We start from the raw sequence: 18,133 nt of genomic DNA on the forward strand, positions 1-18,133 counted from the left end.
CCCCCCCCCCCCCTGGCTACGCCACTGGTCAAAACTGATTACCAGCTGTTGAAATCGGCGGCACGATTCAGACAAGTGAGAGAAAATCGACAGAACAAGTGGGATTCGAGATATTGAGTCGAAATGACAGAGTCGACACACAAGAAACTGACTAAGAAAAAAAGAAAGGAAAGGAAGTAGTCGCCACACTGTAAAATCTGCGTGCAAAGTGCAAGCTCTGCGAATGTTCTGGGAAACGACAAAGGGCAATGTCGGTTCGGTTCGTTTGGTAGTTCTCGTTCATTTTTATTGCTCTTTTTCGCTCGTTAAGATAGCACTCTTTTTCCCTTGTGGTCTTTCTTTTCCTTTGCCTTTTCTATCTTATTATTTCACGTCGTTGCGCTATCGTGCCGCAGTTTGTCTATTTAGTGGCTTATTTAGCCGCTTGTTTATTTGCGTTCTCACAGCCAGTGGAACCAATTTATACGAATGCAAGAGAGGGAATCTTTCTACGGAAAATTAAACGCTCTACAAAACTACAATTACGTTGTATTACGGAGAGCATGGTGTAAAACTACACAATGGGACTACTAATTTGAGAAATAAAGGAAATGCGAAAATGCCGCGTCACGATGTACATGCGATGTTTACGCGTTTAGGAAAATGGTTGGCAATAAATAGCTACATTTATTGACAATGAGCGAGAAATATTCCTTGAAAATTCATAATGTCAAAAAAATAATTATTTTTTTACATCAATATTAAGAGATATACAATAATTATAATATATATTAAATATTAAATTTTAATGTACATTAAAATGTTAATTAAATTTTATATACATAAAAATATATATTAATATATATTAAAAATTAAATATTAAATTATATTCAATAATTACATATTATACATTAAAAAAAAAATAATATTGAATCATTATATGAATATAGTTATTTTTGAAAATATCTCTTTCAAATTGCCAAATATTACTTTCGGTATTTCCTTTATCATTCAAGATTTTCTGTGCCAAATTTTAAGTAGCTCAATGATTTAATGGACAAATGAGATAAACACACGAGCATACGCCGCAATTTTGTTTTCTCTAATAGGGGAGAGCAGATTAGATCACTCTGTCTGATGCAAGATTAACAAGAAGCTGCATCTTGCCCGCGCTAATTCTCGATCGAAAATACCGTAGACACTGACAAGGACGACGAGTTTTTATTACAGTATTTTTGTAGAACTGCACGCGTCAGGTCTATAATCACATATTCATAAAATTATAGCTATTACTGTTCCTTGCCCTTGTCTGCTTTTCTTTTTGTCACGAGGCGCCAGACTAGCTAGTACAAGGAAAGGCAAGAAATTACTTCGTTGTAAGCTTCAGATTTTCTTGTTACATGCACGTACATATACGTTATCAAGCAAATTCATGTTCCATTATATACACATACTACCGAGCAAATATTCATGATGCAAACTCAAAGTCGAGTTATAATCATATCGCGGTGAAACGCATTCCTCAATCACTCCTATTAGAATACAGAGATAAACTATGTAGGATGTCCGAAAATAATTACATATACTGCACACAGTGACATTGCTCATTTTAGTATTTGCCTTACAAAAACAGTAAAGTCATTCAAATGATTGGGAAAGCGCCGAAGCACGAAGAGATCACTATTATTAATCGAGAAATAAATATACACATATGAAATTCCATACGATTTCTGAAAATTAAAGGCTATTCGTAAAGCTATTGTAAATTTTGCTCAACAAATCAGTGAATGAAATATTTGAATATATCGTTTTTTCCAACGATTGTGAATCGCGAAGAAACAATTACATGAAAATTACACACAATTATTCATGATTACGCTTATCCACGAAAAAAGACTATCAGAGCAAGGGTAAGACTAATATTTCATTTGTCGTAGGACAAATTTTTCAAGTGTGTTAATTGGCTATAAGATAGAAAATTTCTGGAAACTTAAGAACTTCTCTATTCTGTAGCCAATTAATATGAATTAATATTTGAAAAATTTGTCGTACTACAAATGAAATATTAGCCTAAAGGTGACTTCAGTGACGTGGCCAATGTGAACCAACTATATATACATTTGCTAAATATTGGCCCATGTTGATATGTATTAATTTGTAATAATTCATATTATGTATATTCATATTATGTATATGTATAATAATTATGTATTAATTGTTCATATGTAATAATTATATTTGTAACCCTATACGTCTTTTATCGTAAAGGACAATCCTTTATTTCAAGTAATTGCCTTCTAAACGTATTAATTTTTAAAACTCAATTTTGTTTTTTATTTCAACAATATAGAAAATTCTTTTCCAATGTCTAATGAGCGAATTTTTATTAAAAAGTTTTATGCAAGGGCAATATTGGCCCAAACAGAACAACAAAGTCATAATAACATCAAAATGACGTCGAAATGAGTTGGGATTGATTGAAAAATGACTTTAGTAATCAAATTTGCAGCAATTTTGATGTCATTTATTTGAAGTGCTTTACTTGGAAGTTATCTCAGGCGTACTGAGTAAGAAAATTTCAAAAACACTAATACACAGATTTCTGACACTCACAAATTAGTTTAGACATATTTAGGAATAAAGTCCTAAAATTTTCAGGTTCATTTTCTCTAAGAAAATATCACTGTAATAATTATGCATGTGTATGTGTGTATAACATTTGTGAACGCAGCCAATGTTGGCGTATATTGGCCATGTCGTCCGGGGCCGCCTTAAAATCGCAAGAATACAGTATCATGTAGATCAATACAAGGCGTCTACAGTAAGATAAATCAGGCGCAATGAATGCGTCAATGAGATTATTTCCTCGTATAATTTTGGACGAATCTTTGGACGACGTCGTTTGCGCAACTTCTTCCTTGTGGCAGACAAACAATCGATATAGCATCAAGAGAAGAGAATTGTAAAAACAAGCGGATATAAATCAATGGAAAGACATAATTCAAATTTTGATTAAAATTTCATAAATTCAACATTAATCACGCAAGACATTCGCGAAATTATTTTAGATATACTGAAAAAAATACTAAATTTTAATAAATGTTTGTGTTCAAATAGTTTTAAATAAATATTTACTAAATATAAACCTATATTTATTTGATATAAAAACCATTAATTTCATTTTTTTTTAATTATCATTTTTTATTGAATAAATACTTATTTACCATAAATAAATGTTTACTTAATACTATTTAAAGAAATATGCATTAAGATTTTGTAAATTATTTGCAGTGTACCGAATTTGCGTAAATAACGTAGTGTCGCCACATCGTATTATTATAGTTATCAAGCGTTATTATGTGTTATTATGTAAGTCGATCGGGATGCGATCTGTTTGGTGTACAGTGCCTCGTAAACAAATCCCCCAAGTACGATCGATCGAATGCTGCAGAGCCAAAGTTCGCTATGGCTTTAAATCGCAGAAAATTAGTTCGACGCTTCATTGAGATATCCATTCGAGATCAATAAAATGGAGCAAGAACGCACGAGCAAATACGCGGACGGCTTATTTGTCAACAAGATCTTCATTTAATTAACGAATACATTTGCATGCGGTCGTATGCGTTGCGCATACGCACACTTTCACAGTAGTACAGCGCGAAACTTCCGAAACATCTTATCATATTTCCTCTTTGCGTCACTCTTACGCACGCAATTACGCTTAGGATATTACTTCTATATTCGTAAAACCAAGTTGTAAATAACGCGAGGTGAATTATGGAAATCATAAATTTAAGTACCCGCGAAAATTACATATATTAAAAAATGTGTATATAAAAGAACTCGAATAAAAACAAAATTATTATTTAATTCCATTCTCCGATCTCAAAATAATTAAAAAGCGCTCTCTCTCTCTCTCTCTCTCTCTCTCTCTCTCTCCAGTCTCTACAACTTTATAAATAATTTCGTAAAACTCCGATTTGGCGACATTCGCTTAAGAACGAGTGTGGAATAAAAAAAATAATTTTGAAATATGTATAATTATGAGGATTGAATTCGACACGTAAGTCTACGGTTGTATTTGGTCGCAAAAAAATTTCTCCAACAAAAACAAAAAGATTATTTTATTCCGTTCTCCGATCTTAAAGTAATTATTAAAAATTCTCTCTCTACACACACACACACACACACACACACACACGCACACACGCACGCACGCACGCACGCACGCACGCACGCACGCACGCACACACACTTTATTAAAATAATTCTGTAAAACTCCGATTCGGCGTTCGTTCAAGAGCGAATGTGGAATCAAAAAAAGTAATTTTGAAACATGTACAATTATGAGGATCGAAAAATTTAGAAAATTCCACGCATAAATGACTAATGGTTCAATCACGCAACACTAATATCTATTTATTATGTAAAATGATGTGTCCGTTTCGGTAATATGCGAATTTGACGCGTCAAAGAGTTGCGCAAATTTATGCTCGATCATACAGATCGCGCGCGACGTCATCGCTGTTATGTATATAATTTGACGTATTTCGTATAATTCTGCGCGTGACTTACTTTTGCATTCCTCCGGGCTTTCGTCGGAATTGTCAGTACAATCGTCCGATTTGTCGCAGACCCACGAGATTGGTATGCATCTGCCATTGGCACATCGGAACTGCCTCAAAGGACAAGCTACCTTACCTGAGAACCAAAGAGAAAGAAATTCACTGAGAAAAACTCAACGACTAGTTAAAACAATTTAACAAGCGGCATAAAGAAACGTAAGGAAGTTAAGCATTCATGAAATCGATCAATCGTTATTTTTAATGAAAAACTTAACTTAATTCACTTAATTTTGTTTAAAAATTAATATTTCGTTGTAATATGTATTCGATCGCTCGATTCATTTGCTTAAATCGCTTGTCGCTTACATTTTTTCGCCTTGCGAAGCTTTATAATCTCATAAATAAATGAATTGAGATAACGCCAAGATTTGTAGCGGGTTATAATTAGAGTTACTCGTCGTTAGAAGACGACTACGGATGCAAGCGCGACACGTGCCTCGTTCGTTTCAACATAAACGTAGCAGTAATAAAATCAAACGTAATCTCTCGTAGCTCATTTGCGTATTAACTGTCGACAAGGTTACCTCACAATTCTCACTGACAGTAGACAGACACTTATCTCTATCTAATGTGCTCATTGAGCAAACGAGTGGAGAAACCATGCAATTTTACTCTTATATATCACTTATTCGTTACTACAACTACGCAACTCAAAAGACAAAGTTTTTAAAAAAATAGATTTGAATGTTTTAAATCGTTAAAATTTTGTAACTATTAATTTTTATTATTAGTACTACTCATAATTAAGTCGTATTTCTTCGTATTTCTTTTCTTTGAAATACTTGGTTAAATAATGACTATTTTTTTAAATAAGCAGTTTTAAGTATATGTAAGAATCACTTAGGAATATCTTTATACTTATAAAATTAATGAAAATTAATTCGGGACTTGAACACTGTTAAATCTATAGTGTCAAATTTAACCTAACGTGAGTCGCCACTGCTCCTACTAAATATATCCTACAAAATGATAGTTAAATTTGACACTATATCGTGTCAAATTGACACTGTATAGTGTCAAATATAACTATTGTTTTAGTATAAAATAACGATATGATTGAGTAGGAGCAGTGGCGACTCACGTTAGGTTAAATTTGACACTATAGATTTGACAGTGAATGACCCATTAAGTGTGGTAGAGAATTGAAAAATCATCAGTGTGTACTAAGGATTAAAATGCAATTTTGGCGTAATAATTGATTATAAAAGAATACAGTTGTGTTTTTTTAGTATTTTTTCTTTTTTCTTGTTTCCGTTCTTTCTTTACAAGCAACTAAAAAAAATGAAAATTTTTAAGTTATTGACTGCGTTCAGCAGATAAAGCAGCTTTGCAATTGTCGTAAAATTCTTTAATACGATATTGGTTGTGCCCTTAGTTCCTTATTAGTTTTAAATTTACAAACCAATTATATTAAAGAATCTTACAACAGTTGCAGAGCTGCTTTTTATGCTAAACGTTGCCATTGCAACAAATGAGCAAAATGCAGTATCATTATTCAATTATTCATGTGAACCTATTATTATGTATTTTTTTTTATACTAACGTTTTAACGTTATTTAATAGTTTTACTCTCGTTACTATTAACAATATACTATGTCTTTTTAGCAGATGCGCTGGAAAATATTTATTTAACGCTCGTAGGACGCGAGTTTCCTATAAAAAGTATCAGGTATCTTGCGATGATACCGACGAACGGATCTGAAATAGCACGAACGGTACACGGCAGTAATCCAAGCCGAGTCCAGACAATCTGAGATCGAAGTTTTTGCGAATTCACATCTGCGCATTGATCCGCAGAACACCTTAACAACTCCCGGTGGGAATCGCCGACACAGATTTATCACGTGGAACGTGCACTTCGGCTATTTCCATTGCGTTTTGTGCTGCCTCAAGAATTTCTCGGTGAAATTATCGGATGATGCTAATAGGCCGCTGGAAATCAGGACGTACATTATAGGCTCGCTAGCAGTTACAACGAAACCAACGCTTAGCCAACGCTACGACTGTCAATTTATAGTACTGGGCCATCATTGGCAAATGATTGGCTGTTAAATGACGGCCAAAATTCTATCAGCCAATACTGGGCCATCACTGGCAAATGACTGGATAAGATGACTGGGCCAATCTGGGACGATCTGCCACTACTAGATCCAAGTCATCATCTAGTACTTAGCCAGTACTGCGTACTAGTAATCGAACTGTGGTAACCAGTAATAGCCCAGCATTAAGCCGATTGTAAGACCCTATACGGAATACGAACATCAGAGCGAATGTGTAAGGGTGGTCAAAATCGATCAAATAAACGTTCACGATCAACGGAGTTCTATCTTGCTGATGTGTGTGGCGCTTGGATTTGCCGGAAGAATCATTACGCTAATTGCGCCCGCATATCTGTAATTATATAGTATGTGCGCGCCTTAATTCTCTCGACTATACGTTATACTAAAACATATTTCGCGAACATGCCGGATCTAGTATTCGTGGAATAATTCTATGGGTTCTAAGCGTAACGCAGGCAGGAAAGTAGCGCAATTTTGTCGAGCACAAATTTTCTTGTTCGAAACAGTTTTCCTTCGTTCGAAACTCCAACGACTTCGGAGATTAAACGGCGAATTGAAAGCCTTAATCAGGAAAAATCAATCGAGAGAAAATTTTACTTCGTTAGACTCAGCAGCAATTTTCGGTTTTTGCGAAATGCGCAATTTAATTATTATTTCTATTCATGTGCGGTTCATGTGAATGAAAGATTGGCTTGTAAATTCGTTTCAATGCCCAAAAATATTACTCATAAATCAAGCACTTAATCAGACAAATTTAAATTCAGTAAAGAACGAAATAGATTAATCTCTTTAAATTGTCAGTATAATCGCAAATGTATGAGATAGAAAAGCATGTGTGCACGGAGTCTTTTTCTTTCCTTTTCTTTTCCTCTTGTTTTTTTAAACTTGACTCGCGATATTCTAAATCTTCATCTTTAACCTACATTTATATGAACTCGTGCGTTAAGTATTTAATAAGCGAGAATATAAATTAAATATTATTACGTCAAAGGTAAGTTTAAAAAAAATCTACGAGTCTAATTAATGCCATCAATATATATGTATATATTAATTTCAATCTCGATTCCAATTTACTTTTCATTTCTTTCTAATTTTTAGAACTAGAAAAATATAAAGAGTATATAAGTTAAAAAGATTAAATTAATCCATATTGTTGAAAATGGGGAAAAGATGGGAAATTTTGAATCCCTCATGAAAAGACCGGTTTTGCTGAAATATCTAAAATTTTAGCTAATTTCAAATTTGATAATAATTTTGTTGAATCGTCAAAATAATTATGTAGCACAAACTGATTGCTACAATGTCAAAACTTTTTACAGTATTATTCATCATACTTGAAATTTCTATAAAATTATTTTAATGATCCAACAAAATTATTTTTAGACCTATATTTTGTTACATTTTTAGATACTTTAGCAAAACCATTCTTTTCATGCTCGTATATGAAACTAATAATATAGTAAAACGATCTTTTAATTGTATATGTCGCGTACAACGAGTGTTATAAATTAAAACTAACTTTTATCTCTGATAAGTAAACTTAACAGGACGTTCTTCAGACGCAGTTCTTTTTCAAATTTGTTATAGTTACTTCTTAATATTAAAATATGAACAGATCTTATTAATTTTAACTAAAATTAAGTCTCAAAAAACATTTTTTTTTTACACAAATACCCGATTTTATAAATAATAATATATATATATGTTTAAAATAATATTTCTTAAGAATTAATCTAGACCTGATTTTTTGAAACTCAACGTTCATAGAATATCAAAATAATAGTTAGTAATATTTAAGAAACGGTTCCACATGCAAAAAACTTTATACTACTTTAAACATATATAAAATCGAATATTTGTGTAAAATAATTTTTTTTAATTGAAAAACTCAAAAGTTAAAATTAATAATAGATTTCTTCATACTTTGACATAAGAAACTGTAAAAAAAATTTGAGAAAAATCGGCGTTTGACGTTCTCTGAGGTTTATTTTAGGGAAATTAATTTTTTAATTCGTATAAACTAAACATTATTTACTCGTTTTTTTTGGACGTCGTACCATGCAGAAAATTATTGAAGAAAACAAAACAAATCAGCGTTAAGTAAGTACCACTTTACTCCATTTTCTCTCTCATTGATGTTAATATTCCATTTATATACATATATGTCAGCGAAACGGAAACATACACAGTCGCTCAATGGAAAACAAGTATACGCGACCATTAACAAAACGGGACGACGTCGTGTGGGTCGTGCCTATCGGGCTTATATAATGTGCGACTTTGCGTCAGCTGAATCGAACGTCTCGGCCGCGGCGCTTTTTCGGGGGCTCGTCTCTCCGCGATCCGGAGAGATGCTGCGAGCGATTGGCCGTGACAAAACGAGAACACGTGAAGATCACGACACACTTATCACTCATCCTCTTTCTAGAATTCATCTCTTTCTAGAATTAGAAAAGGTGAAGAGCAAGTTGTGAACCGAGATTAAAGTTCCCAAAGGTGTACCGAGTCAAGAGAAAGTCAAAATGACTTTATTTTGACATCATAAAAGTTAAAATGATTTTTTTATTTACAAAATTTAACGTTAAAGCTCAAAATAAAGTCAACAAAAAATCAAAATGATTGAACTATTTTGATGCTTAAAGTCAAATTTTGTAACCAAAAATCATCATTTTGACTTTTTCTTGACTTGGTGTGTTCCTTGGAATTGGTAGAAACGGATACAAGGGGGTAACCACTTAATGTAATCGTGGGACAGAGTCCTCGAAATCATTATAAAATTCATATGAAATTTCTATATATAATTCGATAATTACATATGCAATCACGAGAAATCATTGTATAATATTAAATAAAATCCTATATTTTACCAAATACACCTTCACATGTAGTGGAAAAAATTATTTGTAATCAGTGAAATCATACGAAATCATGTAATCTGTGGGACAACATTTAAGCTAGTGGTTACTCCCTTGAACGGATACGTATCTATCCAAACAAAGTCCAAAATCGAGACACGAGACGTCTTTTATATCCGTTTCTATCTTCCAATGTAGATTAAAAATTTAAACAAAATGTAGCAAAATTCCCTTTAATTAATTAATGAAGTTTCTGTGCTGAAATTTAAAAAGAAATCTATTTATCTAAAATCATTATGAAATTAATTACAAAACGTTAATTATATATTCTTCAACACGACAAGATCAATCGTACGTTTCAGTTAATCTTCTAATCCTCCTCAGCGATGAGAATTAATTACATAACATACTTCAAAATAGTTCAAAATTAAGATAAGATGTATTATATATATTGTCTGTTTCCAAGGAAGACAACGTCATCTCCTGCAGAGGAAATATATCCCGTATCAGTCGAAAGGAAAGAAGAAAGTGGTCTCAAAGTATTGAGTACCTACGGAAACACGGCAACAGATGTGTAAACCACTAATGTAGATTAATTTTAATCTTGGTTTAATTTACTTTTTATATCTTTTTCTGGTTTTAAGAAAAAATCCAGAATAAAGTTAATCTTTACTTTAGTAGAAATGGATATTGGGGATATCTTTTAAGACGGTAAAAATGTCTTATAAAATGTTTTGTATCGACATCTCGATTTTGGATTGTTGTCTGAATAATTTCGATTGACGTTTAAATTTTCGAGATGCAAATCTGACATAACATTATTAATTTCTGCAAATTTGATATAATAGTGATTTTCCAAAACTCGGTTTACACGTCAAGTGTATTTGATATTCGACGAGATGAGAGTAAAAATTCGGAGATAGACTCGGGGTGAGAGAAACGGCCGCCATGAAATCCCCTCTCGCGTCCTCGCCGGTGTTTTTAAAGGTTTCGCAAGGATCTCGTCTCTCTTTCAAAATAATACGTGATTTCACGGTGCAATTAATCTCTGACACGCGTCTCGCATTAACGCTGACAGTAGCGATGACGTTGACAATAGCGGCGCGTACGACTACGATTGTAAATAAATCGATTGTCTCCTCCCGATATCTAACGGCGACCAATAACGCGGGATAAATAATCCGCCCTCAACAGAGAGAAAGAACGCTACGTCAAAATCCACGAATCTCTGATTGACCTCCCCTCTCAAAAGGGGGAGAGCAGCGGCGCAAAGATGAAATTGATGATAACTGAAAATTTCATCGAAATGTCACGATATAATCCAGGCAGAGAGAGAAGTCCCATCAGAAACGAGCGTGAGACGGATTCCGCAGAGGATGCAGCTGGGTGTATACGAGCCAAGGCTTGGAGGACCAGCTCTCCCTCGCTCCCCACCCCCACGCGCGCACCCCTTTCGCTCGCTGTCGCTCCGACACAAAAATGTTTGACGTTCTGACAAAAAAGTGCGGACTTACTGTCGGTCGAGAAGGCGTCCGCGGCTGCCAGCACGGCCAGCGCGACGAGCAGCAGCACGCCACGGGATTCTCGCCCCATAACAACCCTCTTTCTTCTCACGGTCGTGTCCTTCGTCGCCTCCGTTCCACCACTGTGTCACGGCGAACCACCACCACCCAACGGCAGCGGGCACCACCACCGTTGCCAACCTCTCGGTGTTTCCTGCCGCGACAGTTTCTTCTCCCCGCCTCTCGTTTACCCCAGTTGGCCTCTCTCTCTCGCTCTTCTCTTCCTCTTACAAATATCGATCAACAACAATAACAATAACAATGCCCTCTGCTATCGGACGGAACTGCGGCGATCGCTGACGGAGTCTCCTCGCAAGACCACGCGGTCCAGCCACCGTTCGGCATCGGGGTTTATCGGGGTTTTCACAAAACGCGTCAATCGGACGTCTCGCTCTCTCGCCTCGTCTCTCTCGTTAACGTAAGCGGCGCAACACTCGCTGCCCTCGTTGCTCTCGTCCTTCTCCGCCTGTCTGTCAATCGGTCACTCTCCTCCTCGCGGTTACTTGCGGCTAGAAAAAAATACACTCGACGAAGTGGTGAGACCGACCGGCCCGCCCCGTATGCGGCCACCTCCGTGCGCGTATCGCGAGGTATTCTCCGTCCTTCTCCCTCGCTTTTCCTGGCCCTGCTGAGTGCTGCGTCGATCCGACAGTGGCGGATTGTCGCGCCGAGGCGTCAGCGCCTTCCAATTTTGGGCCTCGGGGCGGATCTCCAACGTGAATGCTCCGACTTACGCATCTGCAAAAATCCCATCACAAATAACGATCTTTCTCCGACGATCCTCAAACTTAAAATTTTTGAATCACCGAATTTGCAGCGAGTTTCAGCCGCTACGTTCACGCGAGAAAGAGCCCACATCGTCGTGTCTCATTCAGTTTCCGTTTTATTTCTCGTTAGATCGTTGTCACACAAAGAAGCTATTATAACAGATCGTTATCGTATCCCGCATCCGTTTCAAACTTGCACGAGATTTTTAATTTCTAATAATACAGATGAAGAAATTGAAGTCATCTCGCGCCTGAAGATTTCTATTTTCGGGGAACTATTCAAAGTGCAATAATTCCATGTTTATTTAAGTTTTTGTTTAATAAGAATAAAATATGACCGATATATATATATAAATACCAATAAATACATCACATAAGTATGTGAAGAGCTGCCAAATACGGTCACAGCTAAATATATACAATATTGTATATATGTATATATATATGTATATATATATAAATTTATAAGTTTTTTAGGTTTATAAGTTTTATAGTTACCGTTTATAACAATTACATAACTAAACAGAATAATACTCGAACAGAATTAATTCTCTCTCTCACTCATTCTCTTTCACTCTCTTTGACACTTTCTTAATTTGAATTGTTTACCAATGATAAGGAATCTCGAAATTAGTTGAAACTCCTGCGTGTCTTTTAATCCGCCACTGCGATTCCGCCGGTTTCTTTCGCTCTCTGTCGCTTCTCTCTGCCACGCTCGATCACCCAGTGAGTAACGTCGCTCTCTATCACTCCCGGGCGAGACTCCGCCGACCGACCAGCGACTCTGACGCACCGATATCGCGCCACCTGCGCGCGCAGTTTCGCTCCTCTCGTTCTATTGTACGTACACGACGTACACGGTCTCCTTTACCGCGCTCGCCCCGCGAGCCGGCGCCGCGGTGTTAAAACACGTACACGCTCGAAAGTCGCGTGCGAATCGGCGCTCCGCGGCTGATCGTATGATACGCGGCCCAGCTTAACCCGGAAAGGTAGACACCACCTCCTTCTTCCGCAAACGACGGACGAGCAGCGACGTGAACGTTTTGCGTTCACGCGCGACACCGGAAACGCGCACGCACCGTACGCACACATTTCCACCTGTGTGCGAATCAGATATATATTACTCCAGAATGGAATCCTTTCGTTTTTTTTTTCTTGTTTGTCAGTCGAATGAGACCTCTACATTAATTGGCACGAACATCAATATTTGGCTACCTGAGAGAATATACACTTGCTTTACAAATATGTCTTATATGAATGAGTAGACTCTATTACAGTCTGGCCGCGAGCGATTTTGTCAAAATCCTACGAAAGAGAAAGATATGTATAATTTCACCCTGTATATACAGCATTCTAATTCTAATGCTATATTTCACTCTATAACATTAATTAAAATTATAGAGTAAGATAGTATAAATTAGAGTGTATAAGCTAGAATAGTATTAATTAGTGTGTAGTAGTATATGTTAGGTAGTACATGTACAAGGAGAAATTATATACACCTTTCTCTCTTGTAGGATTTTCAAAATCGCTTATGGCCAGACTCTGATAGTAGGGTAAAGTAGTCCAATTTCAAACATGGTACAATTCTAAACGAAATAAGATTTGAATCCAATTTAAGTTCAAATTTGATTTTTTTTCCTGTTTGGTGTCCTTTAATATCCTCCACACAATGAGAGTTACCAAATTTAAACCTTGAAAATTAGATTCAAGTTATACTTCATTCGGAATTGTATTATTTTCAAAATACCACACTTTACATACAATTTCTTAATTTTTCAAGATGGCAATGTTATATATGTATATATTAATTAATTTTATATTAAAACTATTTGACAATAATCTAATTATGAATATGTATAAGATAACATTTCACTGAGATTTAATTTCCTTATATAATTAATGTGGGATCTTTATACAATTTTTACAAAAATTATCAGGTGGACAAGTGGTCACATTAATTAAATAGTATGACTTCGAAAATAACCATTATTATTAATGATATGTACATAGTCATAATAAACATTCAATTTGAAAAATTGTAAAAATTATTAAAACTAAAATTATTGAAAATCACAGACTTTGGACTTGCTTTGTACATAAAGGGATAATAATGGAACAAGTTTCACTATTATTCATTATCTGTATGAGACTGCGTGCTCCACATCAATACATCAGATCCGTTAGAAGCGAGAAAGCAATTCTTCTGTGGATGAACGCTTATAGATACGGTAGGATATTTAGTTGGCTTAAAACCTGAGAGCTTCGCGACCACTTTTTGAGATACAAGATCCCAAATCCATAATTTCCCATCTGCCGAGCCGGAAAGAATTTTCGTATCTTGACAGTCTACGCTAGATTCTAGACACAGATCCTTCCCAGTGTGTCCTGTGAATTCGCCGAGTAACTCTCCCGAGTCCTTGTCGATTAATCTAATTATATCGTCCGCACAACTAATAAGTACACATTGTCCATCTCTGGTAAAACTGGCGCATGTAATTGCATCTAAAAAGTTTGTATCGTATTATTTTCTAATCAATAGTCTTAAATCTGTTATTTCTTACCTCCCATATAATCTTCACAAAGTTCTCCTACTCGTATATCATATGTGCGTACTTTGCCGTCGAAAGAACTAGATAAGATTTCGTGATCTGAAACTCTCACGCTAGAAATAGAATCCTTGGCATCATTCAAAGATTGTACTGCTTCTTGTGCTTTAGAACGTCCATCCCAACACATAACACTGTTGTCACGAGATCCAGAAACGATCATTGACGATTCTTCATTAAATCTGTGATTGCAACAAGAAACATTAAGCTTAGCTAATAGTGAATTCAATTGAAAACACTCACAATATACAGTGATGCATATTAAAGTCATCACATACAAATTGACATAAAAATGTATATATGTATGTTTATTATAAATACAGAAACCAGTTTTTTAAATCGTGAAATATTCAATTTTATTGAATTTTTCATATATATACATACGCCATTAGATAAAATATGTATTTGATAATGCGAAATATTTGTATTCCACTTTTAAACTTACAAGGAAAGGGACGCAATTGCCCCCCTCCGATTTTAATGAGCTTTTAATATGTTATTCTCCAAACAAAAATAAGCGACACGTATTTTTTTATACGTGCCCATACGCACTTTTAGGGGGTGAAACACCCTTTAGAAAAAGCATTTAAAATGACGATTTAAAATACTATCAATAATATAATTATTATTATTTAAACCACGCAATTTGCAAAAGAAAATCGTAAAAATTTTATTTTCGCATTCGTAGAATTCGTTTTTAACTGATTTGGTATAGAAACAAGCCACAAATATACGAATTATGAGTTTGTACTTCTTTAATTAGCTAAACAGATCATGATTTTATTAGTATTAATAAAGTGCAACAGTTAATTTCTGAGAAATAAGGGGGTGTCATTTTAGGAGATCTATATCAGTATTGGCGACTTTCCTCTAACTGCAAACGTTCCTATTCGGGATCTGAGACCTCTTCAGTATGGAAGTCGTGTACAAACTACCTGTAGAAGAGAATTCAAATCCAGAGTGGGGAGGATATGTTTGTAATTAACATCATTAGAAGGTACATTCCAGTTGTTTCCGAAATGTATCTTAATCTTATTCTTATATTATGTACAGAGTGTATAAAAAGTACCGGGACGACGAAATATCTCGAAAACTAAGCACTTTACGAAATAGTGTTTCAGATAAAAGTTGTAGGGTTTCAAAAAATCTATTTACTGGCGAAATGAGTTTGATCTTGGGTGCCATCGTCAAGGCCAGGTCAAGGTCACGTTGATTTTTTTAAACGGAACCCCCTATTTTTCATTACATTTTCTTGTAGCTTACCTCGAGAGCTTTTTAAAACACTATATATATATATATATATATAATAAAATATTTTTTCAATAAGTATTTTTCGAATTATAAGGCTTGAAAGTTATAATACAGCCAGCATTAGCATTACGCAAGTTATCCGACCGATGGCTAAAATCTCTTGAATGTTGTTCAGGATGAACATGTCCTGGATAACATTTGTCAAGATCAAGGCCAGAAGATTGTACCTCTTATTTTCATTTTTACGTAAAAATGAATTTTTAGTGCAAAAATGAAACATTTTTCCGTGTCTACCATAATTTTCGAGAAATCTTAATGCATTATTTAAAATGGGACACCCTGTATATAAAAATCATTATATGTATATATTACTTTCAAGTTTTAAAGTCATTAACTTAATTATGTTGAATTAAGACAGAAGTTTTAATTGGCGTTACTTGGTTAGAGAAAGCACTGTTACATTTTCATACTTAATATTTAGTACCTTTTAAACTTTAAGTACCAGTTCCACCAATATCTGGAGTAAGATTAACTTTAATCATAGTTTAATTGTTTTTTTTTAATATTTAGAATTACAAAAAGATAGAGTAAATTGAACCGGGATTAAAATTAATCTTACATTGGTGAAACCGAGCATAAATCTGTTTGCAATGATTCTTAACTGTGAACTAAATTATTGAATAAAATATAGCATTGATCTTTGGACTCAATTACAAATAACACAGGTCTACAAAAAAGGGGGTCTTGGATGTTGTCGGGAAGCTGTGGGTCATTTCCGAAGTAATTTTCTGCGTAGAATCCGAATCTGAAACCAGAATTGGCCCATCACGTCAGGATTTTGAGATATTAGGGGATATATACTTGAAAAATGTGTTTTTATGCTACTTTAGAGGTTATGTACAGGACGCAACCAATTTTTTGGGTCTTTTGTGCTATTTGCATCATTTAGTAATATTCTTACCCTTCAAAATGAGATATTGATCGACTACCTACGATTTTTTTTCGCCAAGTTACGGGCATTTTAACCCACTTGCGTAACCGTTTTTCCCGTCTTTTTCGTTCCTGTTCTTAACAAACGTGAAACGACCACAAATATAACAAAAACTGTTAGGATCATTTAAACACTTACGCGGGGCCATTGTTAAGACAGCAAACAGTCACAATTGTGACTGTTTATATATTAGGACCTTGAATAACGGACAGCGCGTCTTGTGCGCTGCGGCTCTGAGTGCAAGGCGTCTACCAACTTTAAACAAATCATTAGTTTTAAACTTATTAATGCAATGAAAATGAAACTTTCCAGAACATTTGTTCATATCCGAATGAACAACTTTCTCGCTGAAAGTTTTAGGATGCTCGAAATTCGCTCGATAAACGAAGCACCTGAATGCATAAAAAAGGATATTTTGCAGGTGTGTATAAAAAAAATAATAAGTTGTTTGTTTATTGACAAATATCGGTTTTTCTTTCTTCACTAGACGTGGAAAACTCTAATGATCATAACTTCGAAAATAGCAAAAAAACGCATTTTTCGAGTATATATCCTCAAATATCTCAAAATCCTGACGTGATAGGCCAATTCTGATTTCAGATTCGGATTCTACGCAGAAAATTACGTCGGAAATGACCCACAGCTTCCCAACAACAAAACCTTGTTGACCTGTGTAATAATTTACCTGACTGTTGTGACAGGACCTGCATGTCCTCTGAAACGACGCACAGGCATGCCTGTTGCCACATCCCAGATGATTACAGATTTGTCTAATCCGCAAGACACAATCTGACTGCTGTCACAGGACGCGCAAGCGTCCATAACCTCGTCACCGTGTCCACCATATGTTTTCAACGTAACAGATTTGTATGGATTCCATAGCTTTAGCTTCCTGTCTGACCCGCACGTTATGCAATATGAGCCGTCCACTAAAATACCAAACCATGTTTCCATATACATAGCTTTATGAAATTATATTGTATCAAAAGTAAACAAAGTTTCTTACCACTGAACCGTACAGATCTAACGGCCCCTTGTTTGCAGTCTATTTCTTTCTCGAATTTGTACTCAGTATTCATTTTTCTTCTTCTCTTCTTACAACAACTTATATACACTGAAATTTTATAATAATGTTTTTAATATTTCAATTTTGATTTTTTCTGTCTTTAGTGATTAAAGTCTTAATTATCACGAACAGAAGTGCATTTCGTTTGTTGAATACAATTACATATTAGATTACAGTTAATGATTTGATAACAATTTGATGAAAAATAAAAAATATCTTTAAAAAGATCCCTAACCTACTAAATACAAATAAACTTCGGTCTTCGGTACAATAAATATGTTCACATTGCTTGCACCTTTTGCACCATTTTGTACTCGATGCACTCAACCATGGACGCCATATGCTGGATTCACACTGCATTCGATTTT

At 35.0% G+C, this 18,133-nt stretch overlaps 2 protein-coding genes across 8 annotated transcripts in view; both read right to left on the reverse strand.

The window, feature by feature from the left end:
* Positions 1-12,595, reverse strand: part of LOC108722392 (very low-density lipoprotein receptor) — a 38,221-nt gene extending 25,626 nt beyond the window's left edge. For 6 of the 7 annotated variants that reach the window (XM_018447479.1, XM_018447480.1, XM_018447476.1 and 3 more), the window contains exons 1-3: positions 12,458-12,595; positions 11,034-11,819; positions 4,555-4,680 (exon numbers count right to left, since the gene is read on the reverse strand). In XM_018447479.1, the coding sequence (XP_018302981.1) occupies positions 4,555-4,680; positions 11,034-11,112 (205 nt within the window). In that variant the 5' untranslated portion in view covers positions 11,113-11,819; positions 12,458-12,595. The remainder of the gene's footprint in view (positions 1-4,554; positions 4,681-11,033; positions 11,820-12,457) is intronic. The other variant, XM_018447478.1, reaches the window with a different exon arrangement.
* A 439-nt stretch (positions 12,596-13,034) lies between these two features.
* On the reverse strand, positions 13,035-18,059 carry LOC108722403 (WD repeat domain-containing protein 83). Its single transcript, XM_018447496.1, has 6 exons — positions 18,001-18,059; positions 17,706-17,813; positions 17,385-17,628; positions 14,413-14,639; positions 13,937-14,353; positions 13,035-13,059 (listed from the first exon to the last, which is right to left on the reverse strand). Exons 2-5 carry the CDS (start codon positions 17,776-17,778, stop codon positions 13,980-13,982), a joined length of 918 nt encoding a protein of 305 aa, XP_018302998.1. The 5' UTR covers positions 17,779-17,813; positions 18,001-18,059; the 3' UTR covers positions 13,035-13,059; positions 13,937-13,979.
* Between the last annotated feature and the right edge of the window lie 74 nt (positions 18,060-18,133).

Source organism: Mycetomoellerius zeteki, unplaced genomic scaffold (assembly GCF_001594055.1).
Source record: "Mycetomoellerius zeteki isolate Tzet28-1 unplaced genomic scaffold, Tzet1.0 scaffold202, whole genome shotgun sequence".
In the NCBI taxonomy this organism is placed as follows: domain Eukaryota; kingdom Metazoa; phylum Arthropoda; class Insecta; order Hymenoptera; family Formicidae; genus Mycetomoellerius; species Mycetomoellerius zeteki.

What these genes read in the sequence shown, in the direction of transcription:
- LOC108722403 (XM_018447496.1), bottom strand. Translation starts at nt 17,778, where the DNA reads ATGAATACTGAGTACAAATTCGAGAAAGAAATAGACTGCAAACAAGGG. An exon ending in TAGATCTGTACGGTTCAGTG is followed by an intron (nt 17,629 to 17,705) that starts GTAAGAAACTTT and finishes TTGGTATTTTAG; the next exon opens with TGGACGGCTCATATTGCATA. An exon ending in GGTCCTGTCACAACAGTCAG is followed by an intron (nt 14,640 to 17,384) that starts GTAAATTATTAC and finishes TTGCAATCACAG; the next exon opens with ATTTAATGAAGAATCGTCAA.